At 46.1% G+C, this 22,334-nt stretch overlaps 1 protein-coding gene across 1 annotated transcript in view; it reads left to right on the top strand.

Moving 5' to 3' along the window:
* Window positions 1-22,062, top strand: part of arid2 (AT-rich interactive domain 2) — a 79,847-nt gene extending 57,785 nt beyond the window's left edge. The window contains exons 15-21 of the mRNA XM_083655746.1: window positions 2,660-5,013; window positions 14,493-14,626; window positions 18,082-18,220; window positions 18,347-18,429; window positions 18,606-18,729; window positions 19,627-19,718; window positions 21,628-22,062. Of these exons, the coding sequence (XP_083511872.1) occupies window positions 2,660-5,013; window positions 14,493-14,626; window positions 18,082-18,220; window positions 18,347-18,429; window positions 18,606-18,729; window positions 19,627-19,718; window positions 21,628-21,739 (3,038 nt within the window). The 3' untranslated portion in view covers window positions 21,740-22,062. The remainder of the gene's footprint in view (window positions 1-2,659; window positions 5,014-14,492; window positions 14,627-18,081; window positions 18,221-18,346; window positions 18,430-18,605; window positions 18,730-19,626; window positions 19,719-21,627) is intronic.
* The last annotated feature ends 272 nt before the right edge of the window (window positions 22,063-22,334 follow it).

Genomic DNA, 22,334 nt, shown 5'->3' with positions numbered 1-22,334 from the left:
TCTATAGATGTGTTGAGGTTTTTGTTGAGTTTAAAGTCGCCATGAAATGAACTCTGATTACCTCCGGAAAAACAGAGAGGCGTAAATATACATTTCTAATCACCAATAAAACCATTAGATTTCAGAACAGTCCCACTTCTCCGCTCCCCTCCCCTCCCATCAAATAGCTTAGCTGAAACACTGGACCCACTTTACTGCTGACACCAGTTTGAACACTCAAAACCAGGGACAGAAATATCTAGTGCTGCAATATTAATCAAATCACAATCGCGTTGTCAGCAGTAGCACGTGTGATTACATAACCACAAAAGGGTGCTATTATAAAAAAAAGTCTGTGTGTGTGTGTATGTGTATTTTGATACTTTTTGTTAAAAATGGTTCGTATTAAACATTCCCAAAGTTCGGTACCATCACTTTAATTAGCCGTTGTGCTTTTAAAAGCACGACGCAGCAAATTAACAAACATGTTTTCTCTGCCAGCACACTGGACATCGACACTAGCGGGAGACTTCTTCCACTCCCGCAAATATACAGTAATGTTATGCATAACATAAACATAACCTAAGTAACTAGTCGATCAGAAAAGCATGTAAACAGCCGTGGGATTAGTGAGAAAGTCGGTAAAAAGAGAAAGCTGCGAGCGCTTATTCAGAACTAGTGCACATTTAAGTGTACACTACAGCGGGTAATGAGTCACTGTGATGACGAATAGCGAGATTAACCTGGTTGAGAGCAGAGAAAACACTCGCTGCAGCAGGAGCCATATCCTCCAGGCATGCTCCTAGCCAGCCATCCTGCACATGACGCCTTCAGGGTGCCTCGATTAAGTCTGCACGTAACCTTGTGTCACCAAGCTCTCTCAAATGGCCATCTGTAATCTGTCGCTACAAAATAAATAAACTGGGTGTGTATTACTCATTGCATTACTGGACAGTAGGGGTGTCACAATATATCGTCCCACGAAATTTCGCGATAGTAAAACGTCACGATATGTATCGTTGAGATGAAATCTCATATCGCAAATTTTTTTTTTTTTTTTTTTTTTTTTTTTTTCAAAAAATAGACTAAGAAACGTCTTTGTTTGTTGAAGTTCAATGTGTGGAAAGTAGTTCAGTTGAACAAGTCTCTGAAGAGACACATGAGAAGTTATACAGGAGAGAAACCATTCAATTGAGTTTCTGGCAAAACTGTTTACTTGACAGGAAAAACTGAAGATGCATAAAAAATAGATTAAGAAAAGTCTTGTTGTTTGAGTTTGAAGAAAAACTGAAGATGCATAATGAGAATTTATACTGCTGAGAAACCTTTTAGTTCAAAGTAAATCTAAGTGACGGTGTAACTCATTCTATTTCAAGATAAGCCTTATCTCCAATCTCATGTTTTTTCTAGTTGTTATTGTAATAACAATTTCCCACAACAGCATGTTTTGTATTTGTGCATTTCAAATAAAATACTACTTTTCCAGTCATATATTGTCATTATTCAAGTTTAAAAAAATATTGTTAAAATCGTATCGTATCGTATCGTTATCGTGAACCCAGTATCGTGATACGTATCGTATCGTGAACTGAGTGTATCGTGACACCCCTACTGGACAGACATGTAACTAACTTTGCAGTCTGATCTTAAATAGCCTATGTGCTGTAACACAGTGCTGCAGTTTATATTTTAGTTGTTTCTTTTTTCTATGTTTGAGACAGGCAAATGTCTCAAACATAGACTGATATCACAGGATGTGGTGAAGAGTACATGGCTATATAATTGGTAAAGATTTTATTATAAAAAAGATATGCTTTATTCTGTTGTTAAATGTTTTATATTTTTGGAAAGATTATTTTATTTCAAATTGTTTTATTTATTTATTGTTAATATATTTGATGTATTCATGTACGGTATTTCATTCATGTAGTTTAATTTAATTCGGTTTCTGATCTATTAGGTGTCGAGTATTGAATCAGTATCGAGTATCGCGATACTAAACTTGGTATCGGTATCAAAGTCAAAATTTTGGTATCGTGACAACACTAATCTGCGAGAATGTGAAACCGTGGTATTTTTGTCCAAATTTATCATACCGTCAAAAACTCATACCCGCACATCCCTAGATACAATTTGTTTATTATATTGCAATTGCAAATCGCAATATGTCCACAATAATCGCAATCGAACCTTTTCCCCAAATCGTGCAGCACTAGAAATATCCCTGTGTAGCAACCTGCAGCACTTAACCATAGATGTATAGGCGATGCTGCTGCTCTTGGCCAGTGACATCATTACTCCAAAGTTCAGACCTTGTTGTTGATTCCTTCAGTGGGATATGATTATGATTATCTCCGCTGCCACAGTCGTCATTTGGGCTGCACAGTTGTCACATACAGATTTTTGTTTTTTCACACATTTTAAAAATCCGAGAATACTGGCATTTTATTTTGCTGGGAACACTACTAATGTAGTGAAATAATCAAGATTTTAGTGTAAAGTACAATGAAATCATTTTCTGTAGTTAGATTAAAAACCAAAAAAGGTTTAATAATAGTTGAGAGGTTTTGGCCATAAGATCTGCCAAAGTACTTAGGACTGTCATATTATCATGTACCAAACTAATAATGTTCTTGGGAGTCCTGGTGTACCTGAACAGTTTTCTCTGTGTTCCGGCCAGGTTTACCTGGGCATCCTGGTTTGGGACCCCAGTTCGTCCGGGTCCCGGCACCCAGCCCACCCGCAGCCTTCACCGCACAGGAAGCTCCCCATGCGACCCAGCAGACTGTTCTCCGCCACCCGGTGCCCCCAAACTCCCCGGCGCCACCCCAGCAGCAGGTCCGGCCCGGCCCAGTCGTCCAAATCCCCACGTCCACTCCGGTGATGCAGAACCACAGCCCCCAGAACCTCCAGGCCCCGCCCCCCGCTCAGCAGCACTCCCCTATGCTCCCCACCGGCACACCCGTCACACTGTTCCAGCAGGTACCACCGGGCCACATCCTTACCGCCCGGGTGCAGGGCGTGTGCCCACCCATCACCCAGCGTCCACCTCTGCCCCAAACCCCGCCCCTGTCCGGGCCTCAGGGCGGAGCTCCCCAGCAAGAGCCTCACTGCGTGGCCGGGGCGTCGGCGTCAGCTCCCTCCTCCATCCAGAACTTCCATGTGGGCGGCGGTCAAGTGTTCACTATTGCTGGTGTGCCCAACACCCAGGGGTCAAGGGTCACCTTCCAGAACATCGCCCCCAAACCGGCGCCAGCCTCGGCAGGCGGACCAGCGGCCACGATAGCCACTCCCACCCAGCAGCCGCAGAGCGTGGTGATCGTCAGCCCCAACACGCAACAGAGCCCCGCCTACTCCCCCGCCATACACCAGATCGTTCTTGCCAACCCCTCCGCCATGGCCGGCGCTCAGACTATCCAGATAGCGGGGCAGCCCGCAGCCGCTTCCAGCCCCTGCCTTCCTCCCGCCGCCGGCCTTCCCGCTCACTCCAACGCCCAGGTCCAGCCTCACATACTGTCCATCAAACGACCGCCACAGCAGCATCAGCCACTGCACCAACAATTGCCGCAGCAGCTCCAAATCATCTCCCAACCTCCTTCTCAGCCTACCTCCACCGAGTCTAGCTTGATCAAACAGCTTCTGCTTCCAAAGCGAGGGCCGAGCACGCCGGGGGGCAAGCTGATCCTTCCCGCTCCGCAGGTGCCCCCTCCCAACAGCAGCATGCTCGCTCCCAGTCCGCAGGTCATCTACCAGGCGGGCTACAGCGCCCAGGGGGCCTCTGCCCAGCCGCAGCAGCTCAATGTCCAGCTGGTTCCCGGCCAGCTCCAGACCCCGGGAGGCCCCGCCCTCCAGACGGTGCAGCTTCTGCCGGGCCAGCTCATTTCCACCAGTAGCGCGGGGGCGGCGACCATCATCCAAGGGCCTGCGGCGGGCGGGCAGGTCACCTTCACCGTGGTCCCCAACACCAGCTTCACAACCTCTGCTGCTGCCGCCGCCGTCAGCCAGGGCGCCGTGGCCCCAGGCGTTCCCCCGCACCACGGCCCCCCAGCCCCGCCCCCACCGCCAGCTCCCCTCAGAGGAGACAAGATCATCTGTCAGAAGGAGGAGGAAGCCAAGGACGCCACAGGGCTGCACATCCACGAGAGGAAGATAGAGGTGATGGAGAACTCCTCTTTGGCCGAAGGAGGCTCCTCCAATGGCAAAACCAGTAACGGAGACGTGGCGGCGGGAGCCAAGCTGCTAAACGGGAGGAAGTGCATGGAGTTAAATCTACCTCCATACCACTCAGGGAACAGCCAGGGGGCGCTCAACGGCCCGGCCGGCGACGTTCACCCCGCTAACGGGAAGCAGGCCCTCTCGCCCGGCCTGAGCGCCCCGCTGGAGGGCAACCCCGACCCCAAAAAGACTCTGGTCAACGGGGTGTGTGACTTTGACCGGGGCGACAGCGGCGGCATCTTTAACAAAAACATTCCAAATCACATTGCTTCCAAACAGTACTTGGGGAACGGGGAGGTGGGCCCCGTCGAGAAGAGCCGCGGCTCGGACCCCCCTCTACCCGGCCCCCCTCCTCCCCCCCAGCAGGAAACTGCCAAGGTCCAGCAGCAGGCAGAGCGCCTGGCCAACGGCCCCCAAGCGGCGGCGGGCGCCAGGCCCCCCTCGGAGTTAACCAACGGACCTTTGGGGCCTGGCCACCACGCCGTGCCTACGCTAAGACAGCAGCTGCTCCCCAGCTCCTCCCTCCTCCTCCCCACTGTTACCGTTACCTCCCAGAGTCCCGCCCCCGCTCCGGCCAACGGCCTGGCTCCCGAGGCTCCGCGAGGCCTCAAGAGGCCGGCCGACGGCGACGCCTCGGGGATCCCCAGTAAAGTGGGCGTGCGGATCATCACCATCAGCGACCCCAACAACGCCGGCAGCACTGCCACCATGGTGGCCGTGCCGGCAGGAACAGACCCAAGCACAGTAGCCAAAGTAGCAATAGAGAAGAACGCCACTCAGCAGAGGAACTGCTCCCCCACGCAGGCAGCTGGCAACACGGTGAGTCCCCTCCCCTGGCTGCAGGCTCACTCGCTTTGAGCAACTACACTGTCTTCATGTCGTGGGACTCGATGACAAGTCGGCCCACAAAATGTTTTGCATTTGCACACACACACTTAGACACACACTTACACACACAATACACACTGGAATGGGTATTTGATCCTGTCTATCACCCACGTTGGTTAACGGGATGATCTCAGGCCATAAGCAAAACTCGGCCCACTCTGTTTGTGTTTGATATAGTCTTGTCAAATATCAAATGTTGCCCAATTAGCAACAGTCTTGTTTAAAGAGCCTGGTGCAGGTCAGACACCACTTTGCATTTCTATGTGGGACTTTTATGTAGCAATTAGGATTCTCTTTTGTTTTTTGTTTCCTCTCCACACGTAGCTGCATCTAGACTGGTTCGCACACATAAAAACCCGCAAATCTAGCAATAACACCTGTGACGATTTGAATACACAATAAACAGTCGGATCAAGAGGCGGCTCGCTGCAGTAGCCTACATGTCCTCCACTCTGCAGCTAAGACTCCTCCCCTCAGTCTGAGATGGCTCTCCAAAATTATATTTGCAAATAGGCGTTATTTTGAAAAAGTGATTGCATATTGGGGGTCAACTAGTTACGTTTGACTACTGAAACGATTAAAAACTTCATAAAGTACCATATTAACCTAGATAGAGAGCCCGAACTAAACAGAAAGTACAAGAAAACTTTCCCCACTAAAGGCAACTGAGTTTTCTTTTCTCAGCCTAAATGCATTCTGGGTCTCGGCAGTGTCAAATTATCGTACCAGAGGGTCAAAATGCTATTGGTTTTGGTGGTAAATTGTCGTACAAATACGATAATTATCGTACGTCTGCCACCGCCGATTCTGCATGCTGTAGCCTATTGACTGTATATTATTATTATTACAGTAAGTACAGTAGCTCGAGTGACATCACAGGTGTTATCTGCCCAGATGGCTTTTTTTTAGCATGTGCATTATAATGCCACCTTTTTCTATTTTTTCTATTTTCTATTCTATTTAATAATGTATGCAAAGAAAATCACAACAATCTAATTTCTTTAGTTTTTCACACTTTTTCCACATCAAAAGTTCATTTTTCAAGATTTCATTGATAACAGTGATGTACAGTTTGCTGACGTCACCTAGTACTATCAAATTTCTACCCCATTTCAACCAATCATATCACGACATACAGCTGTCAATCAAATCTTCATTTCAGGATAATTTTCTCTTCCAAATGAAGTAGAAAATGGCGCCTAGTGCCTGTCATCTGGCAGAATTCCTATCCCATAAACTAACTACTAACTTGGCCAATTGTTAGAAACATGAACAAAAAACAAAAACTATAATCTCTAAGAATGCAAAGAAATGTAACTGGCTCGTTAAAACGCGCATTCCAGGGATATCGTATTTACAGCAGCGATAATGGCGCGCGCATCCGAGAGCTTGGTTGTCAGGGGTCGCACTTCGGAGATTCCAGGCCGACGTGCTGCACTCCCCGCTCGGCAACACGAAGGCAGCTGGCTGCCTGCGGCTCACTGAGCTCCACTCAGCCACTAACCTCGCGTCAGCAGGCTCTCCGAGGAGAGCGCCACAACACACTGAATCCCACTCGATTTGGAGGGGGAACACACCAGGATTGGCCAAAGCCCAATCCAGTCCCCAGAATTGTCAAATAAAATCATCGACATGATACTACGACCCGCCTCTCAACCTGTCATCTTAGACAAACTATGTTTTCAGTCTGAAACGGACTCATATGCACGTGACAAACGGGTTCAGTTCGACTTTAATGTGTGTGTGGGATTTAGTTTAGGGTTGGTTTAGGATAGCATCCTGGCAAAATAGTAGCATTGAAATAAATCTATTTTGAAGTTAGAAGGTTCAGTCCTACACTTTAAAGTATTGGCCAATGGCCATTACTGAGTTGTGATCCTCGTCTTACTGAACTACGGTAATGTGGGCCGTTAGTTCATTGGTCCATTCGTTTGACAGAGACCAAGACACAAAGACGTAACTTTCCATGACCTTTCCTGCCCCGGAAGTGAGTTCCCCATTCATTTTCTCCATAGACATTTTGAAAAATCCTTCTATAAGGAGTTTTAAGGCTGGAACAAAGCCAACCTGTGACCTACTGAATCGTGAGTGACCATAAAACATTTCACTTGGAGCAAAAACTACAAACGGGGGATCGCTCCTTGCTTGATGCCATCATTGTAAGAGCTTGTTTCTCATGTTTGCATTTTGTGAGGATATCTGTAATGCAGACATCATGAATCCATATTTGTTATTTGTTCACTTTGTTTTGCTCTCCCTTGCCCAGCCAACATCAAATACTTAATTTCAGTCAGTCTTGGCACAGGAGTAACGTCTGTGGAATGCTACTGTCTGAATGGAAGGAATTAAAGAGGGTGGGCTGCAGGGATGAACATCCACAATGCAGCTTGGAGGTTCAAATCTCTGCCAAGTCACAACATGACCATTTTATTTCCAATCTGTTTGCTTTTGGAAACTTTGCCATCAATTTTAATCAGATGCCCAGTGTTCATTAGCTGGGTTTGACACGGCCTATTACATTATACAGTTATGCAGTGTCTAAGGCCCTGTTTACACGGCAACGCTCCCTGCATAAAACGTCAACCTTTTTTAGTGTTAGTGCTTTCCTTTTACACGGGAACAGCATTCTTGGGGCCTGAAAAAAAAAAGTGAAAACGGGTCCCAGAGTGGAATTCTTTGATAACACCGCCCTCACTGTCGCCGTGTAAAGTGGCAAAATGCAATTCAGGTGACGACACAGCCCCCCTTTGCCATGGAAGACAGTGAGAGACAATATAGGAGCATTGACCTAGCGGCTAGTTCAATGCTAGGTCCTAGCCCAATACAGCCTTATGGCACAATGAATCGCATTGGCATTCAACAAACATGATAACGATTAGCTAAAAACACAATCTGCGTTAAGTGTCCGCTATTAACGTCGCGAATATTAATTAACCAATCACTCCTGCATTAAATAATTGAAGACAACTCGGGGCCAGATGCATTTCCTCAAGTCCCAATTGTGCTGCAAAGAAAACAGGTCTTCTTTATGGGGCTTTACTGGGTTTTATTGTGTCATCCAATCTGGAACAGTTTATTACCATTCGTGACTTCTGTGTCACTCTATCGCGTGGAAAATTCATTTAAAATGTAATCCTACAAAGCTAAATCAAGCCTGTTACAAATATACAGAATAGAGGAAGCTACGGTGTTTTACCTTCAAAATAAAAGCAATAATTTATAACTGGGTAAATAGAAAATAGAATTGTTGACTTACTACGGGTTAAAATTGACTTTTAATTGTCTGTGTTCTATGTGTTTCGGATAAAAAAAAGTTGCAACATGCATCAATAAGGCTATTAGTTTATTTAATTGCCATTATTGTGAAGGTTTTAACCAGAAGTTACCGTGTTATTCTGGCTCACTTGACGCTTGCTCTGAGTTTCTTGCAGCTTCAGTCTGCATGCAAATTGTTATGACAAACACTGTGTATAAACACACAATTAAAGGCGAGAACACGACAGTTTGCCGTTTTATACCGAGACCGTTGTCGTATAAACATTGCCTAAATGTAACTTCTTTGCTCGCATGCCAAAGGCTGATCAACTAAAAATATTTACCTGTCAAGAACATTTTAAACAGCCAAAATAATTAATATGCATTTTTTCATAGACGTTTGTCAGCCACCTAGTTTTCAGCACTTTAACCTAATAAAGAATCACGTGCCATTTGTATGACAGGTGGCCAATCAGGAGCCTTTGAAACAGAGTTGTTGCTTTGCGCTGATTTGATTGGCTCCCGGTCGTCTGAGAGTGTATGTGCTGGTGAGCACGGACAAAGTGAGAACAGGCAAACAGAAAGACCAAAGACGGTGTTGTAGCCGAGGAGTTCAGATTTGATGTCTGAGTTACTGGTCAGTGTGGTGGAGACGTTATTGATTTATCCACAGAGTCTGGTTTGATGTGGCAGCCAGCAGGATCTTACTGCTGCTGAGATCTGTGGTGTTGAAGAGTAGATCATCTACACCAGTTAAACCCACCGCTCTTTAGCGGTAGATTCCCTGCCTACCAACACGGGGGTCACAGGTTCGCGCCCCCGTGTTCCCTCCGGCTGGGTCGGGCGTCCATGCAGGCACAATTGGCTATGTCTGCGGGTCGGAACCTGGGTTAAGGGTATGTGTCCTTCCTGGTCGCTGCTCTAGCGCCTCCTCTGGTCAGTCGGGGCGGAAGGGAACTAGGAATAGTGTGGTCCTCCCACGTGCTATGTCCTGCTGGTGAAGCTCCCCGCTGTCAGAGCAGATCAGAGAAACTTTATTGTCCCGGAGGGGAAATTTGTCTTGGGCTACAAAGTGCATTACAGCATGTCGATCGGCAAAACGTACATGTATACCAACAAGAGAAAGACAAAAACAACAACAACATGACAGCAAGACAACAGTAGCATTTTAACAAGACGTTGCACAGAACCCGGGTTGAACAGGCGGTGCCTGTTTAGGCAAGAACAAATTGCACCCCTCATATTACACTGACCCTTATTGCACTATCATGTGAAAATAAGATAATAAAATAAAATAATAAGATAAATAAAAGCATATAACCATAAAATCATAGAAGCATAAAACCACAAGAAGGACTAAAAGAAAAGAAACAAGCGCGCTTACCTACTGCCACCTCCCATCAGTGCAGGTGTTTCACCCGTGAGGAAGGGGCTCGCTGTCTATTCAGCAGTGCAATAGAAGTAGGAAGGAAGGATAGACTATCTATTGCTTTTGCAGCGGTTAGCTCTGAACCGTCTGCCCGAGGGTAGCATCTCGTACTCCGAGTAGAGGATGTGGTTTGGATCAGTCAGAACTCTATTTGCCAGGTTAATAACTTTGTTTTCGAAGATGGACTGAAGTGTCGGATAATCCTTTCTGCCGATCACCTTCATGGCAGTTTTTACCATCCTCATGACTCTCGATTTGAGCTGTACAGTGAGAGGTGAAAAGAAGCAGCTGGAAAGTGCGCATGTGTCGGAGGACGCATGGTGCTAAGTAACGGCTCTCCCCAGATCGGCAGAGGGTGGATCAGCGACCGGGGCAACGGGGAAATTGGCCAAGTACAATTGGGGAGAAGATGTGGGGGGAGGACCCACCGCTCTTTCCTTTAACTTCAAATAGTGCTGAAACAGTTAGTCAATCATCAAAGAAAGTGGTGCCTCCTCTGGTCATTAAGGGCGCCTGTTCAGAGGGAGGGGAACTCGTTGGAATAGCGTGATCCTCCCACGTGCTATGTCCTACCGGTGAAGCTTACCCTGTCAGGTGAAAAGAAGCGGCTCGCTAACTGCCCATGTCTCGGACGAAGCATGGAGCCAGTTTCGGCTCTCCCCAGATCGACAGAGGGTGGAGCAGCAACCATGATAAATAAATTAAAATTAGCACTAATGGGGGATAAAAATGGGATATAAAATCAACATGACAACATGGACAATCATCAAAAAAAAATCATCAAAGAATTAATGGATTATACTTCAGGACTTCCCCCTGCTCTCTGAGCTCGTCAATGAGAGCTGTGTATCTGTCACTGCTTCTGCTTCATAACGTTATAAACAAACGCGTTGCATTGAATTCACTTGAACATGTGTAACGTTACGTTACTCACACTGGGTTGAAATGAGGAAAGAATCAATGTGTACGTTAGTTTCATGTTTACAACTTGAGCTCTTTCAGGTCCGCGCAGCTCTGTCTGTGGCTGCTGCTGCTGGGTGCGTTTGTTTGTGTGCACGGCGCATGCCGGTGTGAGTTCCCCGTGTTAAAAACAGGGTTGGCCTGAAGCAGGACCCCGCCCAGCCAGAAAACTAGAGACTGTCTCAGGAAGCTACATCTCATGTTGGCCAGCTGTGCACCAAAACACACCGCAGTTTTCATTTGACATGATGACTATTTTGGGACTCGTTGCCACGTGGTGTCTGAGTATCTGAACATAATGTTTTAGACCAGAGGTTTTCAAAGTGGGTGGTGGTAGGGGTGCACCGATCACGTTTTTTGCCACCGATCACCGATTGCCGATCACCTATGAGAAATATCTGCCCAACCGATCATCGACCGATCACCGATTACCGATTACCGATCACCGATATATATATATATATTTATTTTATATTTTGTAGGCTAAAGGAAACTGCCAACATGAGACAGATGGGAGTTCAACCGTTTAGTTGTCAGTTCTCTTCAGTACAGTACAGCAGTATAGGCTTTTTACAGCATTATGACAGGAATAGTAGGATTGTGTGTGGTCTGGAAAAAGGAGGCAATAAAATATACAAACAGGTCAGTAACCAAGCTTGCTGTTATATAGGCCAATTATAGTGATAATTAACAACTAATAATATATAAATGATAATTAGGTAAACTGTAAGTCAGTTACTCTTAAACACCAGTCTTGAACCATGACTAAAGCCAAAGAGCTCCCACTCATAGAACCGGGGTTATGCACAATAACCGTCATACATTGGGATCCGCATCGAACGAACATCAAAACGACCCGCCCATCGAGGCCGAGTTACAGTGTTATAATTAGCAGCACTATGAGTGCGATCTACATAATGGTGACAGGGTTACATGACGGGAGAAACAACAGAATCACAAGCTACACACGAGCTAAACTCCATCTGAGTAGTGGCATTAATTAGCGCATCCGTCTGAATGGAGCGCACATCCACATAGCAGCACACTTTCGCTTCCTTCAAAGTGCCCGCGGGAACATCAATGCTTGCGTGGAAATTGTCTGTGTGTGCGCGTGCACTACCCCGACTACCACGTTAATCTGGGACTTTAATACACACGGATTTAACAGCATGCAAATGCCTCGGTAGGCGGGAGGACTGGAGGTAACTTATCTCTGCTGAGTCTGCTCTAATCACCAGCTGATTTGTGTGATTCAGACGCAAGAGGTGTGTTGACAGTCTGGTGCGGTGTGTGCATGGAGGTGAGTACACTGATGAAAGCAAAGCGTGTGCTTTGCAACACAATGATATAAACGTTAGAGCACAATATGAAAGTTAAACGATAGACATTGAAGACATGAAAATGGGCTGCCTCATGTTTCTCACGTGCAGCATGATCGGCTATGCGATCGGCAAAATTAAAGGAATATCGGAAACAGCAGATCACATATTTGAGGTCCAAATCGGCCGATACAGATTGCGTGCAGATCGATCGGTGCACCCCTAGGTGGTGGGCCTCTCCAGAGACAGGGGGGCTCCAAACCGCTTCAGGGGAGGCTCAGTGAATGGAAGTGAAAACATATTACATTATTTATTAGTTATCTAACATAGAATAGCCTAAATGTGTGTGATTTGGTTAAAGAGTTAGTTCAGAGATTTTGGAGAATTTGTGTTTTTCCCACTTTCCCAGAGGCAGAAACAAATAAATGCCTTCAGACAGACTGACTTTCTGTATGTATTTGGTGTAGTCTGAAGTGTGTCAAACTGCAATATCAGGTTGTTTTGGCTCAATTGTTGAGTATCTATCTATGGGATCAAATAACATAATCATGGTCTCATAGGCATCCAAGAATTTAGCTAAACCAAGCAAGTAAACTAAGGGGATGCACCTTTTTCCAAGCTTTCTCTGAGGGGAGGCCCATAGTCTCAGACTTTGAAAACCCCTGGTTTTCGACAATAATGCGGAACAGGCAAGCGTAATGAAAATAGCAGGTAACTTAACGTTACAGTATATGACATGACACGTCGTCCACCACCTTGCCTCAAATAGGCCATCAGATTGAGAGGCGAGATGAAAAGACCTGGTGCGCTGGTCAGAAGAATCTGCATGGGTGCCTGCCTGGCCAATCCTGGCGCTTGAATAGGAGGGCGTGTTCTGCCCCCGAGGCCAGTGGGATCCATAATAACGCTGCCCTGATGGACATGTCTCATTATTTTTGGCATTTTATAAATTATTCATATCGATAAGTAAAGGAGTTGTGCCTGAAAGAATGAAAGCGACAGCAAGATTAGATGAAACGCGTAGGGAGTGGTTGATGTTTGGGTTGACACACGGATCTGATGAGTTCATGTGGAGTGTAAGAAGGTGAGGCTCTCGCCGATAGCCGCCTCCTACAGCAGGCAGCTGAGAGAGAAGAACCTCTGCCAGCAGAGAGGCTCCTACAACAGACAGCTGAGAGAGAGGAACCTCTGCCAGCAGAGAGGCTTCTACAGCTGAGAGAGAGGAACCTCTGCCAGCAGAGAGGCTTCTACAGCTGAGAGAGAGGAACCTCTGCCAGCAGAGAGGCTTCTACAGCTGAGAGAGAGGAACCTCTGCCAGCAGAGATGCTCCTACAGCTGAGAGAGAAGAACCTCTGCCAGCAGAGAGGCTCCTACAGCTGAGAGAGAGGAACCTCTGCCAGCAGAGAGGCTCCTACAGCTGAGAGAGAGGAACCTCTGTCAGCAGAGAGGCTTCTACAGCTGAGAGAGAAGAACCTCTGCCAGCAGAGAGGCTCCTACAGCTGAGAGAGAGGAACCTCTGCCAGCAGAGAGGCTTCTACAGCTGAGAGAGAAGAACCTCTGCCAGCAGAGAGGCTTCTACAGCTGAGAGAGAGGAACCTCTGTCAGCAGAGAGGCTTCTACAGCTGAGAGAGAAGAACCTCTGCCAGCAGAGAGGCTCCTACAGCTGAGAGAGAAGAACCTCTGCCAGCAGAGAGGCTCCTACAGCTGAGAGAGAAGAACCTCTGCCAGCAGAGACTCCTACAGCTGAGAGAGAAGAACCTCTGCCAGCAGAGAGGCTCCTACAGCAGACAGCTGAGAGAGAAGAACCTCTGCCAGCAGAGAGGCTCCTACAGCTGAGAGAGAATAACCTCTGCCAGCAGAGAGGCTCCTACAGCAGACAGCTGAGAGAGAAGAACCTCTGCCAGCAGAGAGGCTCCTACAGCTGAGAGAGAAGAACCTCTGCCAGCAGAGAGGCTCCGCTTACTGACTCTGCTATCAAGACCTTTCTAATGCTGCCTTCAAATCATATGGCGTTTACTGTAAGAACCAGCTGCTGTAGAAGTTTGTCAAGCAAATCCAGCCATCTCGGGTTCCCTTTCTCCTCAAGGGAGATGATAATCAGTTTATCATAAAAATATTTTACAATGACAAGCAGTGCATCAATAATTGGTGCTACTTGTTTTGGTGTAGTTGGCCGAAGGACCCAAGGAAACACTTGAATGCTTCCAAGTTGGAGTAACAATCATGAAGTTAATATGAAAGGCTTTGTGTTTTATTTCAAAACCCTATACATACATTTTTGGGAAACAAAAAGTGATCTAGTGTCAGAAAGCGACGTGGAAAATTGAAATCACATTAGCCTTTATTTGTCTGGATTTTCAAATGCTGGATATGTTCTGGATTGAGCTGCTTCACTTGATGCATTGATGTTTTGTACTTGCTTTTCTAATGTGTCGTCTGTCCCGCAGCCGACCGTGATCCCCTCCCCGTCCCCGCTGTCCCAGCCCGCAGCCCCTGCACAGCAGCAGACCCCCCCTGCTCCGCCGGAGCCAACCAGGAAAGCAGGGCAGAACTTCAAGTGTCTGTGGCAATCCTGTAAACGGTGAGATTCAACTCTTCTGAACTCAAAACGCACAATGGCCATCTGCAGACAGACCAGAGGTGGGGACTGGATTCACATGACTTGGTCTCAAGTTAAGGCTGGGCGATTTTAAAATGATCTCGATAGCGGATCACGATAGAACTCATCATGTGATAACGATGACCAACTTTGGACATGTAAAGTCGATATAGATAGGTCTAACAGACTTATCACAGCAGAAATAAACGCTACATGCTACATGCTCATTTCCTACCGCAAAGCAATGAAAGCAGTTTGAGAGCTAACTTATCGGTGAAGAAAGTGGAGGTCCTCTGTGCGGGGAAAAGAATGCTGAGGGACACGAAAGCGAGGGTGAAGCTAGTAAACTTGCGTTCTCCTCAGGTGAGCAAATTGTATCATGTGAGGAGCTCGTTGTGAGTAACCTATAGTTGCAATCAAAATCATTCAACCCCCACTGCAAATTAGGTTTATTGGCAACATTTACAAACTTTCAGCTGTTTGCAATAAACAAATTAAACAAGAACAATTGAAATGGCTCAACACAATATTACAAGTGGGTTCCCCAAATGCAACACAAAATGCCACTTTTAATGACTACCGCACAGTGTAACTGCACACCCCAAAATTTCAATAAACCTTTATGGCATATTATTACAATACAACAATACTGGTGTTTACAGTAATAGAAGATGCCAAATCATTCAAAACAATAAGCATTTCGCTTTTAGGAGCATTGTGCCAGCGTGCAGCGCTGTTCCAAAACGTGTCAACGTGTGTCGTTGCCTGGGAAACCATAATAGATCTGTTCGCATCGCATCCCATGATAGTATGATGATACTTGGGATGCCATTGCGAACACGTTAGCTAAAAGTTTAACGTTGCCAGCGAGGGCCCCCACCGTTGTGGTCAGGGTACGTTTCGAAATCCCTCCAGGCCTGAAAAATGTTCTAGGGGGAAACACTGCTGCAGTCGGAAAATGATTCAACCCCTTCATGAGTGTCTTTAGTACTTAGTAGAGCACCTTTTGCTGTTATGACCTGCTGCAAATGTGATGCATAGCCAGACAACATCTCCTGGCAGCGTTCCTCAGGGGCAATGACATCCAGTTCACTAATATTGTTGGGTTTGCCTGCTGATATGGAAACAAAAATATTGTGAAGATATCTTTGCCATATCGTCCAGCCTTAACTCAAGTCTCATATCGCCCAGCCTTAACTCAAGTCTCATATCGCCCAGCCTTAACTCAAGTCTCATATCGCCCAGCCTTAACTCAAGTCTCATATCGCCCAGCCTTAACTCAAGTCTCATATCGCCCAGCCTTAACTCAAGTCTCATATCGCCCAGCCTTAACTCAAGTCTCATATCGCCCAGCCTTAACTCAAGTCTCATATCGCCCAGCCTTAACTCAAGTCTCATATCGCCCAGCCTGAACTCAAGTCTCATATCGCCCAGCCTTAACTCAAGTCTCATATCGCCCAGCCTTAACTCAAGTCTCATATCGCCCAGCCTTAACTCAAGTCTCTTATCGCCCAGCCTTAACTCAAGTCTCATATCGCCCATCCTTAACTCAAGTCTCATATCGCCCAGCCTTAACTCAAGTCTCATATCGCCCAGCCTTAACTCAAGTCTCATATCGCCCAGCCTTAACTCAAGTCTCATATCGCCCAGCCTTAACTCAAGTCTCATATCGCCCAGCCTTAACTCAAGTCTCATATCGCCCAGCCTTAACTCAAGTCTCATATCGCCCAGCCTTAACTCAAGTCTCATATCGCCCAGCCTTAACTCAAGTCTCATATCGCCCAGCCTTAACTCAAGTCTCATATCGCCCAGCCTTAACTCAAGTCTCATATCGCCCAGCCTTAACTCAAGTCTCATATCGCCCAGCCTTAACTCAAGTCTCATATCGCCCAGCCTTAACTCAAGTCTCATATCGCCCAGCCTTAACTCAAGTCTCATATCGCCCAGCCTTAACTCAAGTCTCATATCGCCCAGCCTTAACTCAAGTCTCATATCGCCCAGCCTTAACTCAAGTCTCATATCGCCCAGCCTTAACTCAAGTCTCATATCGCCCAGCCTTAACTCAAGTCTCTTATCGCCCAGCCTTAACTCAAGTCTCATATCGCCCAGTCTTAACTCAAGTCTCATATCGCCCAGCCTTAACTCAAGTCTCATATCGCCCAGCCTTAACTCAAGTCTCATATCGCCCAGCCTTAACTCAAGTCTCATATCGCCCAGCCTTAACTCAAGTCTCATATCGGCCAGCCTTAACTCAAGTCTCATATCGCCCAGCCTTAACTCAAGTCTCATATCGGCCAGCCTTAACTCAAGTCTCATATCGCCCAGCCTTAACTCAAGTCTCATATCGGCCAGCCTTAACTCAAGTCTCATATCGTCCAGCCTTAACTCAAGTCTCATATCGCCCAGCCTTAACTCAAGTCTCATATCGCCCAGCCTTAACTCAAGTCTCATATCGCCCAGCCTTAACTCAAGTCTCATATCGGCCAGCCTTAACTCAAGTCTCATATCGCCCAGCCTTAACTCAAGTCTCATATCGCCCAGCCTTAACTCAAGTCTCATATCGGCCAGCCTTAACTCAAGTCTCATATCGGCCAGCCTTAACTCAAGTCTCATATCGCCCAGCCTTAACTCAAGTCTCATATCGCCCAGCCTTAACTCAAGTCTCATATCGCCCAGCCTTAACTCAAGTCTCTTATCGCCCAGCCTTAACTCAAGTCTCATATCGCCCATCCTTAACTCAAGTCTCATATCGCCCAGCCTTAACTCAAGTCTCATATCGCCCAGCCTTAACTCAAGTCTCATATCGCCCAGCCTTAACTCAAGTCTCATATCGCCCAGCCTTAACTCAAGTCTCATATCGCCCAGCCTTAACTCAAGTCTCAGTTTCAATTGCTTTAAAGGCATTCAATTAGTTCATCTGAAACCTGCAGATAGCCTGTTGTGGGGGGAACATGAATGATTGAATAAATAACTCTTTTTACAGTGTTTGTGATTGGTCTGTGTGTTGTAGAGTCACTGATGGTGTTTGTGATTGGTCTGTGTGTTGTAGAGTGACTGACGGTGTTTGTGATTGGTCTGTTGTGTTGTAGAGTCACTGACGGTGTTTGTGATTGGTCTGTTGTGTTGTAGAGTCACTGACGGTGTTTGTGATTGGTCTGTTGTGTTGTAGAGTCACTGACGGTGTTTGTGATTGGTCTGTGTGTTTTGTTGTTCTGCAGGTGGTTTGATTAAAAAGTAGAGTACGCACACTGGTAGCTGCTCCCAAAGATTGAATCAAGACCACACAAGCGTGTGACGTTTCCTCTGACATTTGTGCTTGTGGTCCGATTACATCTTTGTGTGTGTGTACTTTTTTATCATTCACTTGTACTTCGGTCCTGCACCTGGTTGTAACTTGTTATCGTTGGATGCGCGCGCCTTTTTCTACCTTTCTGCAGGTGGTTTGAGACGCCGTCTCAGGTGTTTTATCACGCGGCCACGCAGCACGGCGGGAAAGACGTGTACGCAGGCCAGTGTCTGTGGGAGGGCTGTGAACCCTTCCCCCGGCAGAGACTCTCCTTCATCACCCATTTACAGGCAAGCCACATGTCTTATCTCTCTATCCACACTACCAGCAGAACAGCATCAACGTTTTCTACAACAAACTGTCAATTGGGATGTGAAAGATTGACGTGAAACCTCTCCTCTCTCTCTGTCTTCCAGGATAAGCACTGTTCTCGAGACGCCTTGCTGGCCGGACTGAAACTAGAGGAGCAGGCGCAAAGCCCCAATCAGAATGCTTCCCAGTACGTCAATCAGCATCTCCGTATTATTCGCCTTGATATGAAGACGATTACTGTGTGAAACGCTACATTTGACCAGTTGGTTGCACTGCAAACACATTTTAACCACAGTGTTGTTTGTTGTTTGTTGTGTGTGTGTGTGTGTGTGTGTGTGTGTGTGTGTGTGTGTGTGGCTGTAGGACTCCCCCAGCGGCGAGCAGCACTCCGGCCCCGCGAGCACAGAAAGCAATTGTCAATCATCCGAGCGCAGCTCTCATGGCCCTACGCAGAGGCTCTCGAAACCTGGTCTTCAGGGACTTCACTGTGAGTACAACACACACACACACACACACACACACACACACACACACACCTTTCATATGAGACAGAATGCTGTGGGTTGGACAAGGTGTACATAAGCTGCTCTTAAAGCTTTTAAATCCCAGTGTTTCCTTCACTTCAGGGTTTCTACTCAAGTCTCAGTTGCCAGGAAATGCTTTGAGAAGATTTAGATCATTTCCAAGTTTTCATAAGGTTGGAAATTGTGCAAAAGAAGAAGAATGGAAACTTTTTTTCCAACCTTTATTTATACAGGGGGAGTCTCAGTGAGAGGAATGCTCTCTTTTTCAGGAGCGCGCTCTTCACACACACACACACACACACACACACACACACACACACACACACACACACACACACACACACTCACTTGGAAGCTGACCAGTACAACCACATTCTGATCTGCTGGCCACTAAGCAGTGGGGGTTAAGGGCCTTGCTCAAAGGCACCTCAGTGGTGGTAATGAGGGAGGGACAAGCGCTGCTTTTTCACTTTCCCCACCCAGATTTATCCTGCTGGTCCTGGGGATTGAACAGACAACCTTCCGGTCACAAGCTCACTTCTCTAACCATTGGGCCACCATTGCCCCACAAACGTCTGGGAAAATATTTTGTATTGGCCCAAAGCACACATTTTCCAGATGAGGGCAACTGGCGGCCCACGGGCCGCATTAATTTTAAAATGAACAATATAACTAGACCATATAGCCTAAGTTTCAAACACAATGTTGTGTGTAATGAAGTAGTAAGTTTAACAAAAGAATTAATTCTGCATCTGATTTTCATTGGGGTGTGCCAGCTGCCTCTTTGGGTGGCACAGGCACACCCGTCGCTACGCCAGAGCCGAAAGTATAACTTTTCTGTTTCCTCCCCCCTCCCTTAGGATGAGAAAGAGGGACCAATGACCAAACACATACGACTAACTGCTGCCTTAACGTTAAAGAACATCGCCAAGCACTCGGATTGTGGTCGCAAGTAAGTTTCCCCCGTGTTGTTTCACCTTTCTGTTGATGTACATCTGGTCTGGTGTTTTTCTTAGGTCAGATTCATTATTCCTGATGCTCAAGTTGATATTAAAATATTTTTCCATCAGGAGATCAGTTCAGTCATTTGGGCATGGGCTGTCAATCTTCTATAATCAAATTAAAATGTAATTCTTTATTGACGGAATTTCGCCAAATTTGCCTCAAACGTCCACTCCAGGATGAACTGATTAGATTTTTGTGGTTAAAGGTCAAAGTTCAAGGTCACTGTGACCTCACAAACCTCATTTCCAAGCTCCTTAACGCGATATCTCAGGAACGCCTTGACGGCATTTCTTCCAATTTGGCTCAAACCTCGACTTGGACTCAAGGATGAACTTATTAGATTTTTGTGGTCAAAGGTCAAGGTCACTGACCTCACGAACCCCATTTTCAAGCTCGGTAACGCCATATCTCAGTAACACCTTGACGGAATTTCTTCACATTTGGCTCAAACATCAAAGTCTGGACAGACTTGTTGGCGGAGGCATATATCCGCGGTGCGGCCGTTCTAGTTTTTAAAGCTGCATTCAGTGAAGTTTTTGTGTTAAAATAAGTGTTAAATGGCTCTATATTCTGACATGGCTCTGTCTATATTCTGTGAACTATAATCGTTCATCACACGTGAAAGAAGCATTTCGTTTTCACATGCGGGTAAGCCAAGTCGAGAAGGGTGAGATTCGCTAGCGTTAGCCAAGTCTATCAAATCTATAAGTCTATAAAAATGTCTATAAAATGTTTTAGTCTATAAAATGTCAAAAATGAAGACAAATGCCTATCACAAGTTCCCAGAACCCCAAATGATTCTTAAAATGTCTTGGTCTGACCAGCAGCCCAAAACCCCAAAGTATTCATTTCATAATGATATGAATCAGAGAAAATCAGACAATCTTAACATGTGTGAAGCTGCAACCAACAAATGTTTGGTATTTTTGCTTGATAAATGGCATACCGAGTGTCTGTGCTTGTTGCCTCATGTGGTTTTGACGTTTGCTGTCGGGGGCGTTTGAATACGTTTTTCTGTGTTTTCTGGAGAACATGGCGGTGTTGAGTTTACGAGTAGACTATCGATTGCAGTAAAATATGCCCCAATAACAGTTTTTTTTTTTTTATACAATTTTAATTTCAATGCATTTCCCTTTCATTCCAGAGCGCAGAGTCAGTGCAATGCTTTGAAGTAGAATGCAATATTGCTTAGCGATATTACGGGGGCGTGGCAGAAGGAGTTGGGTACAGAGCTTGATGATGTCTGGTGGGATCGAGCTATAACTTGTCAACTCTTCCTCCTCTTGCGCCCGTTTGAATTTAATCCAGTTTAAGGTTCTACATCAAATTCATCTCTCTCAATTTTCCGTTGTGACATAAATGGGTGTTCTTGGCAGTTTATAGTGTTGACACACTAATTAACTAGGGATGCACAATATCAGCAGTCATCCCGGTATCGGCCCGATGAACAAAATAACACCAATGTTAATATTGGTTATTGGTATCGACCAAAATGTTCATATTGAGAGGAAACTATTTGATTGGCTTTATTGGCTTTTCCAAATGTTTTGGAAATAAAAGGGTATAATATGTATGTAATATGTAAAAAATTTGATTATCCATATAAACTTGTTTTTATACAGATCATATCGACATCAGGAAATATCGGTTAACGGCTATAACAGCAATGTTAATATCGGTAATAATCGGTATCAGCCAAAAATATCATTCATATCGGTTCTTCCCTATAATTAACTAATATCGTACTAATTATCATATCGACTGGCATGAAGTATATCTTGATTTGAGTTTCTGTGATTGATTTTGGCCGTATCTTCCAGCCCTAGTTGAGTTTGCCTTGTCTGTCTCGTCTCCAGGTTGGTGAAGAGGCATGAGACGCACCTCTCCGTGCTGGCGATAAGTAACATGGAGGTTTCCACCACGCTCGCCAAATGCCTTTATGAACTGACGCGCTCGCTACAGGCCTGAGGCCAAAAGGACAACAAACCTCTCCACCTCCTCACCTCACCCCCTCACCCCTCCTCCGGTGGTGGGGAGCAGAGGGCGGCCACACCTCCACCTCCTCCTCTCTCATCCTACCTGTGCTCGCCCCCTCGCCCCACCCACACAACAAACTGCCACGGGGGTCTTCCACCAGCTGCCCACCAGGGGGAGCTCTCTGAGACTGCTTCCCTAAGGATGGACTCCACCGACGAACCCCAAAATAAACGAGCACATTGCGTTTTTGTTTTTCTTTCCGTAGACCCGTGAACTGACGTGTGAGTCCGGAGTGAGCGGCGGCCAACTGAAGAGTACGGGTGGGGTGGGGGCGGGGCTTACTGTAGGTGAGAGGGCAAGATGTCCGACACGGCTGAAGAGGGGGGGGGCGAGGAGGACTAAGCTGGCGACTGGCGCAGATTTTTTTTTTTTTCCATTAGAACTTGGTAGCTTGGTTTTTCTTACTTGAGTCAATATATTTTCACTTATTTATTATTGAAATGAATACCATTACAATTAATGAAAAAGAATCTTGTAAATATCTTGTGAATATATATAAAGAAGATCCTCTTTCATGCCGATGCAG

The sequence above is a fragment of the Poromitra crassiceps genome (assembly GCF_964638095.1).
Source record: "Poromitra crassiceps genome assembly, chromosome: 2".
Taxonomy (NCBI): Eukaryota; Metazoa; Chordata; class Actinopteri; order Beryciformes; family Melamphaidae; genus Poromitra; species Poromitra crassiceps.
Note: the sequence above shows the minus strand (reverse complement) of the source record. Positions and strands in the feature narration are given on the sequence as shown.